The sequence below is a fragment of the Myotis brandtii genome, unplaced genomic scaffold, assembly GCF_000412655.1.
Source record: "Myotis brandtii unplaced genomic scaffold, ASM41265v1 scaffold38, whole genome shotgun sequence".
Classification (NCBI taxonomy): domain Eukaryota; kingdom Metazoa; phylum Chordata; class Mammalia; order Chiroptera; family Vespertilionidae; genus Myotis; species Myotis brandtii.
Window position 1 is genome coordinate 4,575,828 of NW_005364596.1, and position 21,386 is coordinate 4,597,213.

At 34.9% G+C, this 21,386-nt stretch overlaps 1 protein-coding gene across 2 annotated transcripts in view; it reads right to left on the reverse strand.

Moving 5' to 3' along the window:
• Window positions 1–417: 417 nt before the first annotated feature.
• Window positions 418–21,386, reverse strand: part of AIMP1 (aminoacyl tRNA synthetase complex-interacting multifunctional protein 1) — a 32,442-nt gene continuing 11,473 nt past the window's right edge. For both annotated transcript variants that reach the window (XM_005872426.2, XM_014544741.1), the window contains 5 exons: window positions 20,226–20,339; window positions 18,275–18,442; window positions 16,915–17,126; window positions 11,249–11,417; window positions 418–1,950 (listed from right to left, as the gene is read on the reverse strand). In XM_005872426.2, the coding sequence (XP_005872488.1) occupies window positions 1,784–1,950; window positions 11,249–11,417; window positions 16,915–17,126; window positions 18,275–18,442; window positions 20,226–20,339 (830 nt within the window). In that variant the 3' untranslated portion in view covers window positions 418–1,783. The remainder of the gene's footprint in view (window positions 1,951–11,248; window positions 11,418–16,914; window positions 17,127–18,274; window positions 18,443–20,225; window positions 20,340–21,386) is intronic.

Sequence of the window (21,386 nt, forward strand, 5' to 3'; positions counted from 1 at the left end):
CCATAAGAGCTCTCTCATCCCAACAATACAAATAAAACAAAATTAAGTGTTCTTTAAAAATAAAGACTGAATAGCCCGTACGGTGTGGCTCAATGGTTGAGCATCGATCCATGAACTAGGAGGTTCATGGTTCAGTTCCTGGGTTGCAGACTTGATCCCCATTAGGCAGCAGGCAGCCAATCAATGATTCTCTCTCATCATTGATGTTTCTATCTCTTTCTCCCTCTCCTTTCCTCTCTCTGAAACCAATAAAAAAAACAACAACACATTTTAAAAAACAACTACTGAATGGAGCTAAATTGATAACTTAATTGAGTAATGCTTTTATGTAACTTGAAGAATTAGTTATAAATTATATTAGTATTATTTAAATAAATTTGTTATAATTAAGTTAGAAAATACAGAATCACAAAATACTTTGTCACATTCTTTATTCCAAAAATAATAGATCTTGAGTACAAAATAACTTTAAAAACTCATTTGTGTTTAGTTATCAACATATGCTAATGATGCTCTGCTAATAAACAGTTTTTCAGAAAGATCAAATTCTATTACGTGTCCTGGCCTACCAAAACTCCATGGACTTAAATAAATGAACTTTACTTATACCTTTCATAACCTGGCATGCAGGGTTGTTGTAAAATTTTTGTTTTTGCTTCTCCTTATTGGAGGCATAAATAACCACAGTGCTAGAACAGACTTTTCTTTCAAACAATATCTATATGCCTACCTCCATAGATGCACTTCTTTTTTTGGCAGCCCAAATCACCAGTCATTATCTCAAGGCTGATGAACTTGAAGCTAATGATTCTTAAGTTAATTTTCATTGTTCCTAGAATATCTAGAAGGCGAGTGAAAATAGGCAATTGATATGTTAGTGTATATTAAGTTTTTGGCTGACATTTCTTTTAACATATGGACAGTGATGGTTCATGAAAAAGCAAACTTTATCAATCTTAAATGCTCTTCTAAAGATAAAGAGCTATAAATAATGTTTTATTAGATACCCAAGGAATCTTTAGGTCAGCTAGAGTAAAAAAATAGACTACTGCTTTTATGGTCAATTATTGGAAACTATACTGGCAACACTTCGCAATGTGTTTATGCTTCATAGTCAAAATTTATTACCACTACTTTGCTCAATGAAAAGAAAAGTTCAACACACAGTTGGAAATTTCAGTCTTTTAAAAAAATTGCCTTAAATATACAATTTTGGGTTACGTTGGCAAGAAATAGCAATAATGTTCAAATGCCATGTCTCCTAGCTTTTATGATGTTTGGCTCTCAAGAATCAACACTTGTTCATTTTCAATATTATTGTAATATGATTAGTCGATAAACCTTACACAACTTCTAACTTGTCATTTTTTAAGAGGAGAGGACATTTATAGCACAGATACACAGTATACTAAAAATCCAAGGACTTGAAATTTCATGTATCATGTGCCTATAAGAAACTAAATGCTAATCTAGTTCAAGTTATCTAAAAATGCATAAAGAAAAAATCTCACATCAATATCCCTGCTAAAAAATAAATCACCAACAAACATAGGGCATTTCCTCCCTACATTATAAAGGGTCAAAAATCATAGGTAAAAATACAGTGCTTCTCCAATCAATTGAAAACAATATATACTAGGTAACAGACTAGTCCAGTCTAGAAGACAAATAACACAAAAATGAGGCAGTTATATTTTAGGCATAAGTGACAAATATATTTCTTTTTATTGGCATCAAAGTTTTTTCCAATGCATTTCAGTAACTGAAGTATTTTGATGTAATTTTATTTTATTCCACTGTTGGTCATAGTTTGAGCCCTACACACTCCCTTCCCTTTCACCTCAAAGGGAGCTCCTTTGTATGTGGCCACACACTTATCATTGGTGTAAAGATCAGGCTGGATCTGCTCCCAAATTTTCTTCTTAGGATTCAGCTCCTTGTCAGGCTCTCCTGTTGGGGAAAAATAAAATTATATAACTAATATATTAATAAATTGTTCATGGACATTTCTAGTGTATTGTCTTGGCACTACTTTCTGATCTTCAGACCTGATCAGAATTTTAGCATTTACTGTTAACATTTATTTTTATGATGTAAGCAATTTATTTTCTTGACTGGTAAAATATATTTTGTCATTTCCTTACAAATATTGAAGATCTTATTTTTCACTCTTAAATTTTGCAAGTAACATACCTTAATATATTTATGCCACGAATTTAAAAATATAAGATACTCTTAAAAACTGTGAAGCAATGAGAGCATAATTTCATGTTATATGTTTACATGTGGCAGAAGCAATATATGCTTTCTATATGTTTCATTATACAAAATAAATGTCTAGATTATTGCTATAGTGATTAAAGATTCCTTATAAATACTAGGAGCATGGCTTACATGTTGGGATTATCTAGCTAAATATAACTACCTTGGGTTTCACTTGCTGCCCATTCCATTGGGTGAGATGGAAAGAGGCAGAAAGGGATAATAAAGAGACAAGGCCTAGCATTTTCTAAAAAACCAGGAATATATGCTGTTGCATGCAATTCACACAACAACACTTACTCTAATTTCAAATACAGAGAAACTGGGGCTCAGAGAGGATAAATCATACAATGAACAAGTGAAGTCAGGATTTGACACCAAAACTTTTGTTCTGCTAGTAGAGCACTTGCTTCCTAATATAATAAACTAAGCTTTAGGAAAGAAACAGCATTCTGACATAGGAATGCCCCATCCCCTCTTTATAATAACTCACACTATAAAGTTTATGATCAATAAAAGTCAAACTGTAGAATATATCTGCCTAGGCTTAAAGAAAACCAATATACCAAGCAACTCTCCATTTAATCAATGATAAGGAAGTAGAGAACAAAGTTTAATATAACAGCATTTTAATACCTAGGATATTCAATAACATTTGGAATGAAGACTCAGTTCAAGAAACAATTTCTGAAAAGTAACGTATCTCTTAAGCATTAGCTTCAAATGAAAAAGGATTTTCCTGGAGGTAATAAAAATATATTACTGAAGTACAATTTAGTAATCATAGAAATATAACTTTCTAGATCTTTTTTTTAAACTAACTCCCAAGTTGAAATTTCTGGGAATTACTTTAAAGAGAATCTTTTTAAACAGTACTGGAACTAATTTTATTTTATAACTTTATTACATCTTATTATTATCTAGTGTTTATTCTCTATTCATACTTATATAGGAATAACAAAACTGAGCAAATTGGTTGGCCATGGTAGCTTTGTTCTTTTATTAGCTCTTCATAAACTGCCACGAAATTGGAAAGAATATACGAAAATGTCCTCTGATATGCAGGTTTTCAAAGATGACAGATTTAATTGAATTATGTATTCACATTAAAAGAACATGCAATGCAACTAAAACTGAAAGACTGACTATAAAAGTGAGGATTTCTCTTAGTTCTTTAAGACCACTAGATTGGACATTAATTATTATTAATAAACAGAATAGGAAAAAATAAGACTATATAAAGTATAAGATTTTTATTTTTTTGTATCTAAGCCATTCCTAGTCTAAGAGCAAAATCTTATTTTGCTTGTGCACAAATCATGTGGAGAAGTGAGCATTCCAGAATTCTGAAAAGCTGGAGGCAGAAATACTGTTGAGGGAGGCCTGGGTACTAACCCCGAATCCCCCTCGTCCCCACACAAGAGATGCTCACTAACTGATGAAGAATTAATTTAAGAAGCAGAGTGTCCCAGATTTGTGTAAACGCTTCTTATGAAGAGCACAGATTGTGTAGTGACTTCTTGCTGAATGCAGATGTAAGCCCCAAGTACAAAAAGCTGTGGTACTGCAGAAAATTAAGCTTCTTGAAATGTATAGAAAATAATATTCATAATAATACTAGGCACATATCATGCTTACTATGTATGTGGCAGTCACTGCACTGTTTTACATTTACAGGCAGTCCTCTAGTTACGTCAGACTTGACGTACGTCGTTTTGTGGTTATGTCGCCATCTCCCATATACAGTATTTATAAAAAAAAAAAAATGTTCCGTCATTTCGACATATGTACATATGTGCTTTATGTTTTTTATTATTTATTTACAAGTAAAGGTCAGAAATTGTTATCTTTCTTTTAATTTTTTTTTTACTGTTTCATTTCGTTACTGCTGTGTATGTGCTCCATGTGAGTGATGTAGGTGCTTATGTAGGTAGGTGGGTTCCGACTTACAGAGCGATCGAAAATCGCCATAGGAACGGATCTCCAACGTAACCCGAGGACCTACTGTATTTACTTATTTAACTATCTCAATAAAGCATATAAATGATTAATTATAATCAATTTATAGGTGAGGAAATTAAGGTCCAAAAGTTACAACTAAGAACTTAAAAAAAAAAAAAAGGCAGGTAGCTAAGTGTTTCAAAAGTTAAACCTCACAAAACACATATGACATAGATACCATTAAAAATAGATAGAGCGTCGGCCTGCAGACTTGAAGGGCCCCAGGTTCGATTCTGATCAAGGGCATGTACCTTGGCTTCGGGCACATCCCCAGTAGGGGGTGTGCAGGAGGCAGCTGATCGATGTTTCTCTCTTATCGATGTTTCTAACTCTCTATCCCTTCCTTTTTGTAAAAAAAAAAAAAAAAAATCAATAAATTAAAAAAACAAAAAACGAAAACCACTTCTTAAAAACAAACAAAACAAAAAACCATCTTCTTATAAATGAAAAAGCTGGGACTCAGAAAGGTTCCCAGGTCACTGACCATTTGTGGAGCCAAGATCTGAAAGGTTTAAACTTCTTATATAAGACTAATAATTTTCAAGTAATAAAGATTTGAACTAAAAATAATCTAGAAACTAATAAGAGGAACCTCCAAAGCTTAACTGTTGTCTTTTAACAAACAAGACTCAATACCTGAATACTCTGAATGTAGTTTCTAGATTTTAATAAATCAATAAATGAAACAAAAATTTGAGATTATTATTAAAACCTGTCACATTATGATCACTGAATATAAATCAGAGTGGAAAATCTTGGATGCAGTGTTAACCGTCTGGCTTACTGAGTATGCTTCTGAACAAAATACTATTCGGTAGGGTATAAAGCTAGCTGGAAAGTTTAATGATGAAAAACATTTCTAATATTTTAAACAATTTTTTTAATGAACTGTATTTTCCAAAGAAGTCTTCCATCATTCCTGTGTGTTATATCCTTCTTCTAAATCTTATTTTTCTAATTTTCTTCCCTTTTTTACCCCCCTCCCCCCTTTGGCATGGCTATGCGAAGAAGGTAAGTGATGATATCAATAAAAATTCTTCAAGCTAAAAAGTACAGAGCCTCTGAAATTGCTAAACACATGCCAATAATCACCATTTGGAAATGGTTACATATATTGTAAGAGAACTAATCATTCAGAGATTATTTTAGGCCAACTAATTTTAAACAAAACGCATAGGGAATAGGAACTATTTCAAGATGAGTTTGTACAGATGTAAAAAGCTATGACCACCTTCTCAGCATTAAAACCTACAAAAAGCAATAAATAGAAATTCCAGAGTCCCAGGCATTCACAAGTCTAGAATAAGAACCAGAGATTTCATTTTAATTGGGCCATTCTTTTGTATAAAATGCTCATAAATCACCAGCTTCTCTTTGATATCTACCACAGCCATTAAAAGCCTAGTACTAACTTAATTTATGTTTGATAAACTGAGTTTTTGAACTATAATAATTGTAACTATTGCACAAAAACTAAAGTATAACTTGGCAAGTAGGGGTCAATTAATTTGACAAAGCTAATCAGCAGGGGAAAGTGGTTTGGTGGTTTGATAGGAATGATCTTGCAATAATGAAGGCAAATATTTAGGCCTGTTCTTAAATACTGCTTTGTTGTTGTTACTGTTTTTAAATACTGCTTTGTTGTTGTTGTTTTTAACATGTCTTACTACATTTCTTTTTATTCATTCATTAACCACCTTATTGAGCTCCTACTCTATGCCAGGCATTTTTCTAGATGATAGGAATATAGCAGTGAATAAGAACAAAAAAGAACAATCTTGATTTCATTATGCTTATATATCTGTGTGAACAGAAGGCAAATATTTAGGCCTGTTCTTAAATACTGCTTTGTTGTTGTTGTTACTGTTTTTAAATACTGCTTTGTTGTTGTTGTTTTTAACATGTCTTACTACATTTCTTTTTATTCATTCATTAACCAATTTATTGAGCTCCTACTCTATGCCAGGCATTTTTCTAGATGATAGGAATATAGCAGTGAATAAGAACAAAAAAGAACAATCTTGATTTCATTATGCTTATATATCTGTGTGAACAGACATTAAATAATGTACAGTATATTAGATGATAAGTATTTTGGAGAAAAATAAAACAAAGACGACATTTGAAAGATCTGAATAGGATGAGGGACCAAGCAATAGTGATATCTCAGGAAAGAGTCAGTGGCTCAATTAAAGTAACTAAGGAAGAAATTGGAGAGTCCGTGCAGTTAATAAGATAATGAAAGGCAACCATAAGGAATCGGACTTGCACTCTGGGTCAAATGGAAAGCTTTTGAGCAAAGGAGCAATATAATCTGACCTAAATCACTCCACCTACTATAACTGAAAATAGACAAAGTGCATGGGCAAAAGCAGGGAAATCAGTCAGAGGCTTTTGCAATGATTTAGAGAAAGGATGTTGGTGCCAAGACCAAAGTGGTGGTGGTGGAGATATAAGAATGATTCCGGGTATGTTCAGAAGGTAAACCCACTATTATTTTCTGAAGGAGAAGCTGCATGAGAAAATAAATAGCAGTTGAGAGAATGGAGTTCTGGTCAGATGATATGGAAAATGGGAATTCTGGGGAGAAGACTGGGATATGTATTCTCTCTTCAGACATGTCAATGAAGTCCAGAAGGCAGCTAGAAAAGTGACTGGATAAAATAGCCAAGGAAATAATGTGTGTGTGTGTGTGTGGGGAGAGAGAGAGAGAGAGAGAGAGAGAACAGCAAGGTCTGGAGCATTTCAATGTTGTGAAGTCATGCAGCTAAGGAGGAACCAGCAAAGGAGAGGAGAAGGGCAGCCAGTGAAGCAGGAGACCACCAAAAGAGCAATGCCAGATGGCAAATAAATTAAGAAAAGGACTGAGAACTAGCCATGGATATTTAGCTAGAGAGTAATTAGTGATCTTGACCAGAGCAGTTCTGGTGGGACAGGAAAGAGATAAAACTGACTGAAATAGGTTTTAGAGAGAAGAATAAAATACAGATAAGATTTTTGTCTTTTTAAAGAATAAATGGATCCAAAAGTGAAACACTCCTGCATACCATACAGGCTTTACAATTAACCATAACTTATATTTATAATTAAGATTCAATATCAAGAGAAATAATCATGGTCCAGTGATTTTCAAAAACAAAAAAAGAAAAGGCTGTCATTGCCTTTGTCTTCTACCTATAATATTATTTTCAAGTTAATTTTTGCTTGGTGCTTTAGGGACCAGTTACCACTTTTAAATATTAAAATTTATAGCTTCACACATTTATGATTGAAAAAAGTATTGAGTGGGGTAGTTTTTTAGCCATTGTTAAAAAAAAATATTGCTTGGCATCTTCTAAACTCAATGGACATTTTCGGTTCTACAGTTAGAGAAAAAAGTTGTTAAGTATAAAAGCCTTTCCAAGGCCGAATAGCAATTCAAAGGTTTGAACCCCAATTGCAATTTCTATACCACACTTAAGTATCATAAAATATAAATCTCTAGACACTGAGCACATCAAGTGAACATGTACCAGCAGACACCTTAAGTTTTAAAATGTAAAACAGATGCTGAAAAAAGAAGCACTGATAAATCATGGCTCTTTCTGGAAAAGAAAAAAATAAGACTAATGGTGTGTTGTGTAGTATTAGCTGTTATTTCCTTTCAGATTAACTGCTACAGAAGCAGTAACTGATGTGGAACCATAAGCAAGATGAACAATAACAGACCTCATGCCCCAAAATTTATCAATTATTCAATGCTGTTCGGCTTGGTTAAGCCTATTGTAAGTGATAAGAATTCAAGCAACCTCATGGGCCATTTTAAAATTAGGTTTTCCCACCCAGCTGGTGTACCTCAGTGGTTGAACATCAACCTATAAACTAGGAAGTCACAGTTCAATTCCTGGTCAGGGCTCAATCCCCATTAGGGGGCGCGCAGGAGGCAGCTGATCAATGATTCTCTCTCATCATTGATGTTTCTATCTCTCCCTTCCTCTCTGAAATCAACAAAAATATATTTTAAAAAAATAAAGTTAGATTTTTCCCTTCTTTCACTTTACAAATATTTTTTGTAAATATTTTCCTAACAATTCATGTGCTAAGGCACAAGGGGAAACTATGAATTAAAAAAAAAATATCAGGCTTTGGAACAATGTAAATATAGATACACCAAAAAAACAAACAAACAACTCAGAGTGAAGAATGTAGTAAAGGCAAGAAATCTATATGGGCTATTATCATCTCTAATCCTGTCACTGAGTAAAACTTACTTTCAATTTACTCATCAAAAACATCCAAATAACAATGGACTCAACTGCTGAAGTGCTTACCTGTTAATTCTATGAGTAAGGGAATGAAATATGTCATTGAAATAAAAGAGCTATATACCTTCATTAATGAAATAGTCCAGATTAATTCACAGCAAGCAACAATCAACAAACAAAAATGCTATAGTATTAGAGACTCAGGCACATCTGTTTAATCCTTTTACTAATTCTGCATAACTTTAAGCAAGTAACTAAATTGTGCCAGGCCCCAGTTTCCAAATCTGTAAAATAGTGAGTTAAAGTAGATGATTTATTCCATTTCTAAATACAAGACTCTACAATTTACATTAAAAAGAGAAAACTCAAAAATTGTACTACATCTTAAGTATTTAAATAAAAGGGAAGGCAAATGTTAATCTGGCAAGGTAAACAAATATTTGTTGTTTTTTTTCCAATGCGTGTTGAATCTTAAAGGAAAAGATCACCTTTATTATTGTTCTATTCCAATTTAGTGAATGAAACTTCTAAATAGAATTTTAGGTGTCAGGCAGGTATAGACTTACTCCAAAATATGAGATCTGGGGAAATGTTTTGATATTGTTTGTGGGAGAAGAGTGGTGATCATATGCTGCTAGAATCTAAAGCCACCATGCTGCTTTGAGAAATGATTCAGATTGTTATTTTCCCAAAACCCAATTTACCAAAAAAATCACAGACCATTATGGTTTTGAATCTACCAACGTTCAAGATACACAGAGGCATTCAAAGTCCTGGTACTTGTTAAACAATCCCTGTATTTTTTAGATTAGTCTACTTTGATTAGGAAGGGGTAGTTTAGTTTCAAGGACATTAACCTATAATTTCATCCACATTTTCTATCATATTCTAATGTTAAAATTCTTCATATCCTAATATTTCATCAAACACAATTGACATAGGATAAAAAAACAGGCCTACATAAATCACATGAGTCTGGCTATTAAATTAAAACTCAGCTCTTTCTACAAATATATCTCCAAATCAATTCTGACTTAAAAACCTAATTCTATGTCTTTTTTAAAGTTGGAATATGTTTATTATACAGTATCTAAGTTAAACTAGAAGTCTAGACTACAATAGTAATATATGACAGTGTTCATATTTTTAATTAAAAAGCATTCTTATAAATCAACAGCAAAAAAGATGCACATCTCGATATTAATATGGAAAATGACATGAGTAGCTAAAAGTATTTAATAAATAGTTAAAAAGGTGTTGAGATCACATTAGTAATCAGAGTGGTATATTAAATGAGATATTATCATTCACCTATAAAATTACTAAGTATGAAAAACACTGGTTTGGTATGGATGTGGTAAATTGTTGTATTTTTTTTTAATTGAGCTTATTGGGATGACATTGTTAATAAAATTACATAGGGTTCAGGTGTACAATTCTATAACACATCATCTGTAATTGTATTGTGTGTTCACCACCCCAAGTCAAGTCTCCTTCCATCACCATTTATCTCTCCATATGACCTCTTCTACTTCCCCCACTCCCATTTCCCTCTGGTAATTATCATACTGTTGTCTGTACCTATGAGTTCTGGGGTGTTTCTTTTTTTCTTAATCCCTTCACCGTTTTTTCCCCAGCCCTGCAACCCCCCTCCCCTCTGACAGCTGTCAGTCTGTTCTCTATGAATTTGTTTCTATTTTGTTTATTATTTTATTTTGTTCATTAGATTCCACATCTGAGTAAAATCATAACCTAATTTATTACCCTAATTTATTTCTCCTTCTCCCATTATTCTAGTCAAATGAATATCCTTCAAGTAAATTCAATCTTTTAATTTGTCTATCCTCTTTATAAGATCTTCCCTCTTTAATGAAAGAAAACTTTATTCTACATCTACCAAGCATTGTTTCTCTTCTGCTTCAAAGACCTGTTTGAAAAAACTTTCTCATGCATTATAAAACTTCATCTGTCTCAGGAGCACTTTACTGGAGAAAACAAGCAATATGAAATGAAACTTCCTTTCAGATTATTAAAATAAGCATGTCCCAGCCGGTGTGGCTTAGTGGTTGAGCGCCAACCTATGAACCAGGAAATCAAAGTTCAATTCCCGGTCAAGGCACATGCCTGGGTTGCGGGCTCAATCCCCAGTGGGGGATGTGCGGGAGGCAGCCGATCAATGCTTCTCTCTCATCATTGATGTTTCTATACCTCTCTCCCCTTCTCTGAAATCAATAAAAATATATTTTAAAATAAGATAAAATATGAAGTTTTACTTAGAGATTTTCTCTATATCCTAAAGTAAAGTAAAAGCATATATAAATATATTAGATGGACTTTGAGGATTATATGCATTTCCCCCATGTCAACTTTTCATCTCTTCGTATTTATGTGCTACATTCTGAGATAATCTACATCTTAAATAATTTTGTAGCACATTAATTTGTTTTATGACCACATCACACTCTTCTGCTATGTAGGGGTTATATTTAGTATTTTACTTAAAGCAAAAACTCTCTCTGGTGTTTTATGTAATGTGTACATTAATGGGGTGGGAGATAGGTAGATGTTTGTGCTTAATATGGCATCTTGAGCCAATAGCAATAGTCTCAATAATAATGGTCATTTAATGTAAAGCATAGTAAATCATACACAGGATTTAATTTTAAACTTAAACATTATAAGCATCACTTTGTGAACATTAATTCCCTAATTATTTTCAATAATGACTAATAAATACTTACCAGGAAAAGCATCAAAAGTAATTCTGTCTCCAGGAACAGATCCAACAGGAGGTGCTAAGATTTCAACTTTCTCTGGTGAACTAGCACACATCACCATTGCTTGAGATAATATTCCCCTCATCTTTGCAGGTTTTAGGTTACAAAGTAAAATCACCATCCGATTTTGCATCTGTATCAAAAACAAATAGATGATTAAGATGTATAGAATTTGGAGTGATTATACCTAGAATACATTAAGGTACACTCAAGATGCTAAGTATCAAACGTTCTATTTTTGTGGATGTACCTTTATCTTTGTGTATTCTAAATCTTTTATTGCTGTTATAAAGCCTTATACAAATATGAAAAAGAAATTTTACAACCTGACAGTGCATTACAGTTGAAGGACCAGAGAAAAGGCTTTTCAGGTAAATATTTATTTATCTATAATATGTTTTTATTGATTTCAGAGAGGAAGGGGGAAGGAGACAGAGAGAGACACATCAATGATGAGAGAGAATGATTGATTGGCTGCCTCCTGCACGCCCCCTACTGGGGATCAAGCCCACAACTGGGGCATGCGCCCCTGACCAGAATCAAACCCAGGACCCTTCAGTCCACAGGCCAACGCTCTGTCCATTGAGCCAATCCAGCCAGGGCTTTAGGTAAATATTTAAAGAAATGACTGAATAAAGAAAATGTTAAAAACAAAAAACAAATTTAGTTTAAGGGACCTCTGAGGCAATATCAAACACACTAACATTCTCATTATAGGATACATCACATTAACCAAAACTAAGGACAAAAAAACATGTGATCTGCCCAGCTGGTGTGGCTCAGTGGTTGAGTGTCAACCCATGTACCGAGAGGTCATAGGTTCCATCCTGGTCAGGGCATATGCCCAGGTTGCAGGCTCAATCCCTAGCAGGGAGCATACACAAGACAAATGATGCATTGCTATTGCTAATGGGAGATGGCAATGTAACCATGAAACAACGTAAGTCGAGTCTGACGTAATCTGAGGACTGCCTGTATATAGAAAATCCTAAAGACTCCACAGGAAAAATTTAAAACTAATAAATTCACTAAAATTGAAGGATACAAATATTTGATATTGGAAAAACTGGATAGATATGTGAAAAAAAGTGAATCTGGGCAACTTTCTTATACTCTATAAAAAAATTCAAAATGGATTAAAGGCTAAAATGTTAAGTCCTGAAACCATAAAACTCCTAGAAGGAAACATAGGCAGTAAACACTTTGATCTCAATCTTAACATTTTGTTGGATATGTCCCCCTGGGTTAGGGCAATAAAAGCAAAAATAAACAAATAGGACTACATCAAACTAAAAATTGTTTGCTATGAAAAGGAAACCATCAACAAAATAAAAATATAACTTAACAAATGGGAGAAGATATTTGCAATGACATTATATCTGATGAAGTTTTAAAGACTGTATTAAGAACTCATACAACTCAACATAATAAAACACACCAATTCAACTAAAAAAAGGGTAGATGACCTGAACAGAAATTTTTTTCCAAAATAAATGACATACAGATGAACAACAGACATATGAAAAGATGCTTAACATCACTAATCATCAGGGAAATAAAAATCACATGACATACCACTTCACACCTGTGAGAATGGCTATTATCAAAAAGTCAACAAATAATAAGTGTTGAGAATGTGGAGAAATGGGAATCCTTACGCATTGATGGTTGGAGTGTAAAATGGTACAGCTACTATGGAAAACAGTATGAAAGTTCCTCAAAAAATTAACAAGAGGCCACCATCCAATGAAGCCCATACCAAGACCCATCATAATTAAAATACCAAGGGCTAAAGACAAGGAGAGAATCTTAAAATCAGCAAGAGAAAAGCAGTTAGTGACCTACAAGGGAGTGCCCATACAACTGTCAATTGACTTCTTTAGAGAAACTCTGCAGGCCAGAAGGGAGTGGCAAGAAATATTCCAAGTGATGAATAACAAGGGCCTATAACCAAGATTATTCTACCCTGCAAAGCTATCATTTAGAATTGAAAGTCAGATAAAAAGCTTCCCGACAAGAAAAAGCTAAAAGAGTTCACCACCAAATCAGTACTACATGAAATATTGAAGAATAGTCTTAAAGAGGAAGAAGAGATAAAAAATATGAACAAAATGACAATAAATATGTATCTATCAATAATTGTATCTAAAAATCAAAATAAATGAACAAGAAATCTAATGAACAAAATAAACTGATAAATAGAATAGAACCAGAGGCCTGGAAACATGAAACTGACTAAGGAATCTCAGAGGGAAGGAGGAAGTTGGGGTGAGAAGAGATTAAGCAAAGCTCTTCTATACATATATGCATTACAGACAATAGAGTGGTGAAGGCCTGGGGGGCGGGGGCAGGAACCAGGAGGAGGGGGGCAATGGGTGGAAAAAAAGGGGGCATCCATAACACTCTCAACAATAAAGATGAAAAAAAAAAATAGATCAAAGTTTCAAATTCCAAAGGCCCCCTCTTTGGGAGGTCTTCATGAATAAGACTCATCTTCAACAAATAACTTGAAAATGCCACATATAAAAAAATGTTTTATACAATTACATATAAGAAATACCATACAGTTAATCTTTCAAAAGTCAGATGACATCTGTGGACCTTTACCTTTGAAAAATACATCAACCTACAAAATATTGTATGCAATTTGGGGGGGGGGGGAATTAAATGTCCCTGCTTCATAAATGTTTAGTAGTACTGCCTTCATGGGTTAGATACAGATGTGTATAAAGAGATTTGCTTATGGCTGTGAATGGCAGCTTTTGGAATAGAAACAGTGTGCAACTTGTGAGAACAAAAAAGATAAAGCCCCAATGAGGAGTTTTTCCAATTTAACTGGCTTACGACCAGTTGGTTCTTTTCTCCAACATCCATTCCTAAGTAGTTATGAAGGAGACCTCTTCCTATACAAGATGAATATAAAGAGAAAAAACATACATGCGGCAAATCCATAAATTTTTAATAGATAAGAAAATCTTCTTCACTCATCCCCTCGTTAGAGCAGCTAAATGATCCTATTAATATAAGGCAGAACACGTTACCCCTTAGCTCAAAAAACCTCTAATGGTTTTCATTTCAGAATAAAAGCCAAAGTCTTTACAATGATCTAAAAGACCCGATGTTATTTGGCAAACTTATCTCAGATTTCATCTCGCATAATATTCCCCCTTACTTTGCTGTAGTGAACATCAGAGGCATACATTTGATTCAGCAATCTAAGATGCTCTTCTACCAGATGGACATTTGACTTATTTTCTCAGACCTTTCACTTAAATATCACTTCTTTATAAGGCCTTCCTGAATTACTTCATCATCCTAGCATCAATTCTTCCTCGATTCTTCCCTATTTTATTTTTTTCTTGATATTTATTATTTAACACTAGAGGCCTGGTGCACGAAATTCGTGAGGGGGGGTCCCTCAGCCCAACCTGCACCTCTCCAATCTGGGAGCCCTCAGGGAATGTCCTACTGACAGATTAGGCCTGCTCCCCGTTGTTCTCTGCTCTCTGCAGGGCCTGCCTGCTCCACACCACGCCGATGGGCAGGCAGGCACTGCTGGGTGCTGCCTGTGGGCCGTGCTTGCTGCTCCTGCGTCACTGGGTGCTGCCTGCGGGCTGTGCTTGCCTGCTGGGCTCGCGTTGCCAGGGTGCTGCCGCCAGTGTCCCACCCTGGCCGCTATGGGTGCCGCTATCTTTGTCATGGAGTGATGGTTAATTTGCATATTACTCTTTTATTAGATAGGACTAGAGGCCTGATTCATGCACCAGTGGAGTCCCTTGGCCTGGACTGCCGGATTGGGCCGAAGCGGGCTCTCCGACATCCCCTGAGGGGTCTCGGATTGCGAGAAGGCTCAGGCCAGGCTGAGGGACCCCATCGGTGCACTATCCGGGCTGGGGAGGTTGGCCAGCCAGGGAGGAACCACGGGAGGGTTTCAGGGCGTGTCTGGCCCGTCTCACTCAGTCCCGATTGGCCAAACCCTAGCAGCAAGCTAACCAGCAGTTGGAGTGTCTGCCCCTGGTGGTCAGTGCACATCATAGTGACTGGTCAACTGACTGCCCCCTAGTGCTCAGTGTACATCATAGTGAGCGGTTGAGCGGATTTAGCATATCATTAGCATATTATGCTTTGATGGTTGAACGGACAACCAGACGACCGGACAGTTAGCATATTAGGCTTTTATTATCTAGGATAATATTGTATTACTAGAGGCCCAACTTGCACTAAATTCGTGCAAGAGTAGGCCTTTCCTTCCCCCAGCTGCCAGCACTGACTTCCCTCTGGAACCCGGGACCAGACTTCCCTCGCAGCCTTGGCTTCATCCGGAAGGACATCTGGTCTAATTAGCATATGATGCTTTTATTATTATAGATTATTATAGATGATTTCCTGATGTCCCCATAGGAATGTGAACCTCACAAAAGGATTTAAAAAATGAACACAAACAAATCTATCATCTTAATTTCACTGCTTTGTCCCTTGTCTAGCATATAGTTTCTGGTACATTGCAGGAGCTCAATAAATATTTGAATCTAGAAAGATGAATTAATAAATTTAAAGATTTATCCAAGTTCACAAATTCAATAAGCAACAGAGCTGGCAATGGACAGAGAGGCAGAACTATCTCAATGTTGAAGTCTATGGTCTTTGCAATACCCCTGAAGTACCATGGGGCAGAGAAAATAGGTAGATGATTAAAATTACCCATAAGATATCTTGAAAGAGCAAATTAAAAACTATTACTGTCTTTAATTCATGCCACTGTCATTGGAAATACATATGTATATGTATCGCCATACATATACATATGCTGTATACATATGTGTGTATAAAAAATACTTATTTTTATACATTTAAATACCTAAATAATAACAAAGTACAAAACATCTAACTTTTAACAACTAAAGGAATAAAATTAAAATCTGCAGTTCAATCTCCATGATTTCCTTTCCTGTTTTCTCTTAAAGTATGAAAATATTTCTTTAGTTATAAAGAAATGAAACCTGTTCTTTTATTTTTATTTATATATTTTTAAAATATCTTATTGATTGATTTTGAGACAGAGAAAGTGGTAGAGGGAGTAAGGGGGGGGGGAAGAGAGTGCAAGAGCGAAACATTAATTTATTGTTCCACTTATTTATGCATTAATTGCATAAACTGTATGTGCCCTGACCAGGGATAGAACTTGCAACCTTGGTGTATCAGGATGATGCTCTAACCAACTAAGCTACTCAGCCAGGGCTGTTATTTTACTTTTAGATGGGTGTTTCCTAGGTTTATATAACAGTGATTTTAAAAAATCGAGGAATAATAAAATTCCATGCGAAACAATGATGATACACACACCTAAACACAGTATTTTACATACACCAAACTAAAAACATTTTTTAATTGAGAAAAATGTATCTTCTTTTCATCCTTATGAGTCCAGTCCTAATATATAGATTTTTTGCAAGGGTTTAGTAGTTTTCTGTACTTTTTTGTGTAATTCATCACATTCAAACTAATCAATTGAACTAATCAATATTGGCTCCTGTTGTTGGTCATCTAATACAAAATTATATGGAAAAAACATCTAAAGAAAGAGGAAATGAAAGCGTCATGTGTATGCAGAAGTTAGTTGTACAAATTACCTGGTCAAGAGGAACATGATTCACCAGTCCACTGACAACTGTCCTTGGGACTGCTTCTCCAACATCTACTTCTTCTACATACAAAGAATCTGCATCAGGATGTTTTTTAGCAGTGATGATACAACCAATTCGAAGATCCAGACGGGAAACATCTATTGGTTTGGAGTCAGCACTTCCTGCTACTGATTGTTGTTTTTTTTCCTTTTTCTCTCCTAAAGAATATTTATAAATGGGCAAACATCAGAAGTAAAACAAAAATAAACTAGAAAACACTTCATAACATTGATACCGATGAACTTAAAAAGAAAAAAAAGTGTTTATATCCTACCTTCACTTAAATAACAAAGGAAATAATTATTTATCCAAGTCATAGCATCTTGAGCCCTATTTTAGCTATTTCTCTGTTGAATAACTCCCTTTATCTCTAGTTAAAGGGACAAAAAGTTGGTAAACTATAGTTTATGGGCCAAATCCAGCATGCTGTTTCTGTCAAAGTTTTATTAGAACACAACCATGTTTGTTCATATATATATTGTCTATGGCTGGTTTTACACTATGACAGAGGTGCATAGTTGTCACAGAGCCTGTAAAGCTCAAATATTTACTAACTGGCCCTTTACAGAAAAAAATTTGCATTTCCCTGAAACAGAGCTGTAGAAAATCCTTTACAATTTTTACTGTGAGTCTTTAGAAAGTGAAACATACTATATTTAGAAAGAATGCCATACTCTGTAGCCAACTGATGGAACGAACCACAAATATAATTTCCCTGATAAAATGTTTCTCTCATCAGTTAAACATACTGGTAAGTATTAAGTAGATAGGGGCTGTACATCCTCTCCTACATCATTTTATCATTAGGTGGTATGGTTACAATGAAAGCAATTCAGACTAATTCCTCCACTTTATAAAATTTATTAAGAAGTAGGCATAAAACAATGATACAGCCTATTCTAAAACTGGAACATCCCCATGCCTTAGTTCAGAAATTATACTTTTGACTAGAATATCCTTTTCCTATCTTCACAACTTTGCACCTGTGACTTTTCTAAATGACCCCCCAAAAAATTTACAAAAAATTCAGTCACACTAGATTACATATGGGCTTCTATACTTAATCTCTACATTCTATGTTTTTAGTTACGCTGGTCCTTATACTTCAAATGCCATACTCTTATCCTGTCGACCTGATCAACCTACACACATCCTTTAGGGTCCAGCTTCTGAGTTCCAATATCATACTGTTTCTAACTTTATTCTAGTTCATGAAAGTCTGAACTTTCTTTCTGACATCATTATTATAAAAAATGTTGAGATCCAATAAACCAGTCAAGAGCCAAATAACCTTAAAGTAAAATACCTTTCTTTTCAAGTTTCTCTTTCACCTTCTTTTCTTCTCCTCCTCCTCCTTGTATCTGTTCTTTGGCACCAGAAGAAATGGGTGTGATTGGCATAAATTGTATTACATTTTCAGAAACCATGGAATTAGCTTGCAGTGGAGTACCAGATGGAAATGGTATTTGTTTCACTAAAACAGAAAATAAAATAGGTAATGCCATTTACATTAAACCGACAAATAAGATAAAAACTATGAAATTGTGAATCACAAATATAAACTCTTTTAAAAAGAGAAATTTACTGTATATGATTATCAGGTCTCTATTTGTCTGAGATTGTAAAAAGGTTGCCAAAAAATTAACTAAATTTTAAACATGATAAAAGAATAAAGTAGATGCATGTTTCTCTTTAATCACTAATGATTAAACTGAAGAAATTACAGATAACATAATAGCTAAAATGTATTATGGATTTTTAAAAAAATTATGGATTCACTATGTCGCAGACACTTTTCAAAATGTATTACATGAATTGACTCATACAATTCTCACGAATATCTTAAGCAGCAATTTCTATTCACATTCCCACTAACAAATGATCATCCTGAGCCAGACAGAAGTTAAAAAATTGGCCCATCACATACACAGTGAATAGGGAAATAAAATTTATACTCAGGAAATCTATCTCCAGAGACTATCTCTTATGGTTTAGTAAGAGAGCATGTTTATCGCACAGGTTTTGTTTATATTGAAGAATCAACTGAGTAAGTGTATTAATATTAGTCATTTCTGTATCAGAATTAATTCTACTTCAAAAAAAACTTTTTAAAGAAAATTTCTAAAAAATATTTCTTCAGCAATATTAAAAACTTTTATTATATTGATAATATTTGAACTGTTAATATATTGATACTATTTTACTGTATTCCAAATCTCTTAGTCTTGGAAAACATTAACTAGCCTCAAATTTTTCACTAACAAATGAAATTCTCTCTAGATGGTAGTTTTAAGCATACATTAGTTTTTACTTACTTTAATTTAACTCACTAAGGGTAGGGGAGTTCATATTACAGTTTTCAAAATAATTCACTTACAGAATGATGGTCAAAAGAAAGCAGTTAAGTATACTTGGAACTCCTTAACTCACCAAGGAAGAATTTTCCATCATATAACGAAATGGCTTTGTGAATGATACTTTGAAATTGTAATAGGACTATTATTATTAGTGTTTCATAATAATGTAAATTTATCTAGACTCCTTTAAAATAATTCAATAAAATTTTTAATTTTATTTATAATAGTCGAAATGATAATTATCTATTTTGATAATTTAAAAACTGTACAAGTTCATACAAATTACTTTAATACTTCTAAGTTTCAATTTCCTCATGTAAACAAGGGTATTTATATACACTTAATTTTAAGGATAAAATATATAATGTATGTGAAACAACTGCCAACACAGTGCCTAGAATATATTAAAACTTAATAAATATTAATTAAATGTTATTATGACTTATTGTCAGTATAGTGGGGCCTTGACTTACGAGTTTAATTTGTTCCGAGACCAAGCTCGTTAAGGAGCTCGTTAACTCAAATTACTCTGTCAACTCAATGCAAAAAATTGGCCAAGAGACAGCTGGTACCTCAAAAAACTCGTTAGTCGGGACACTCGTAAGTCAAGGCCCCACTGTAATTATTTAATAGGGAATGGTGAAGGGCAAGTTGAAGCATAGCACAGAGTTAAAAGCATAGGTTTTGAACCCCAGCTTTGCTGTTTTTTGCATAATCTCAGGCCAGGTCATGTGGCTTTTCTGTATCTCCATTTTTCCTTCTGTAAAGGAGGACAAATATGCAAGAAGGGATGCTATGAGGGTAAAATAAAATTTTTAAAAAGCATAATACCTAAATTAATAAACAATAAAATAAATAATTACTATTTTAAGTAAAACTGTCATTTCGATATTTAATCACCTCCATTTTTAATTTCTGCCTGAATTAGCTCTTGCTTCAATTCTTCAATTTCTTTCTTCAATTTAGCATTTTCAACTCGAAGTTTTTTCTCTTCTCTCAAAGTCGACTGCAAAACTAACATGAAGAAAATCTAGTTAAGTACAGTATAGCAGTGTTTTCTAAATGGTTCCTTATGAATACTACTTGAAAAGAGAGTATAACCAGTATACACATAGGCAGAATAATTCTAATAAGCAAATGTTTTTTTGGCCAGTTTCTTTACATCAGAGTTTAGTATTATTAAAACAACATGGTACTTAAAAGAGGGAAAAGATAATCTGCAAAATAATAGAACAGAAAAGGTTTTATGAATCATTTTTCTAGCTTCTGTAAAGATGCTTATGAAAATTTAACAACCTTGCTCAAAGTGTCAATAACAGATAAGACTGTAAGAGAGATAAATATTAGATATATTAAATTATTTAATTTTTAAAAGTCTGAGATCTAATTACCAAACAAGAAAAAACTATTCTCATTTTTTTTGGTCATTACCTTGTAAAAACACCTAAATAACCCTTTATACTTAACTAGAGGCCCGGTGCACAAAAATTTGTGCACTCGGGGGGGAAGGGGGGGTCCCTCAGCCCGGCCTGTGCCCTCTCGCAGTCTGGGACCCCTCGGGAGATAACGACTTGCTGGCTTAGGCCTGCTCCTGGGTGGCAGAGGGCAGGCCCAATCCCTAGGTGCAGCCCCTGGTCGGGCTCAGAGCAGGGCTGATTGGGGAGTTGGGGCGCCGCCCCCTGTCATGCACAGAGCAGGGCGGATCGGGAGGTTGCGATGCCACCCTCAGTCACGCTCAGGGTAGGGCCGATTGGGGGGTTGGGGCACCGCCCCCTGTCACACTCAAGGCAGGGTCGATGGGGAGGTTGCAGCGCCACCCCCTGTCACGCACAGAGCAGGGCCAATCAGGGGGTTGGGCACTGCCCCCTGTCATGCACAGAGCAGGGCGGATCGGGAGGTTGCAATGCCACCCTCAGTCACGCTCAGGGTAGGGCCGATTGGGGGGTAGGGGCACCATCCCCTGTCACACTCAAGGCAGGGTCGATGGGGAGGTTGCGGCGCCACCCCCTGTCACGCACAGAGCAGGGCCCATCAGGGGGGTTGGGGCACCACCACTGTCAC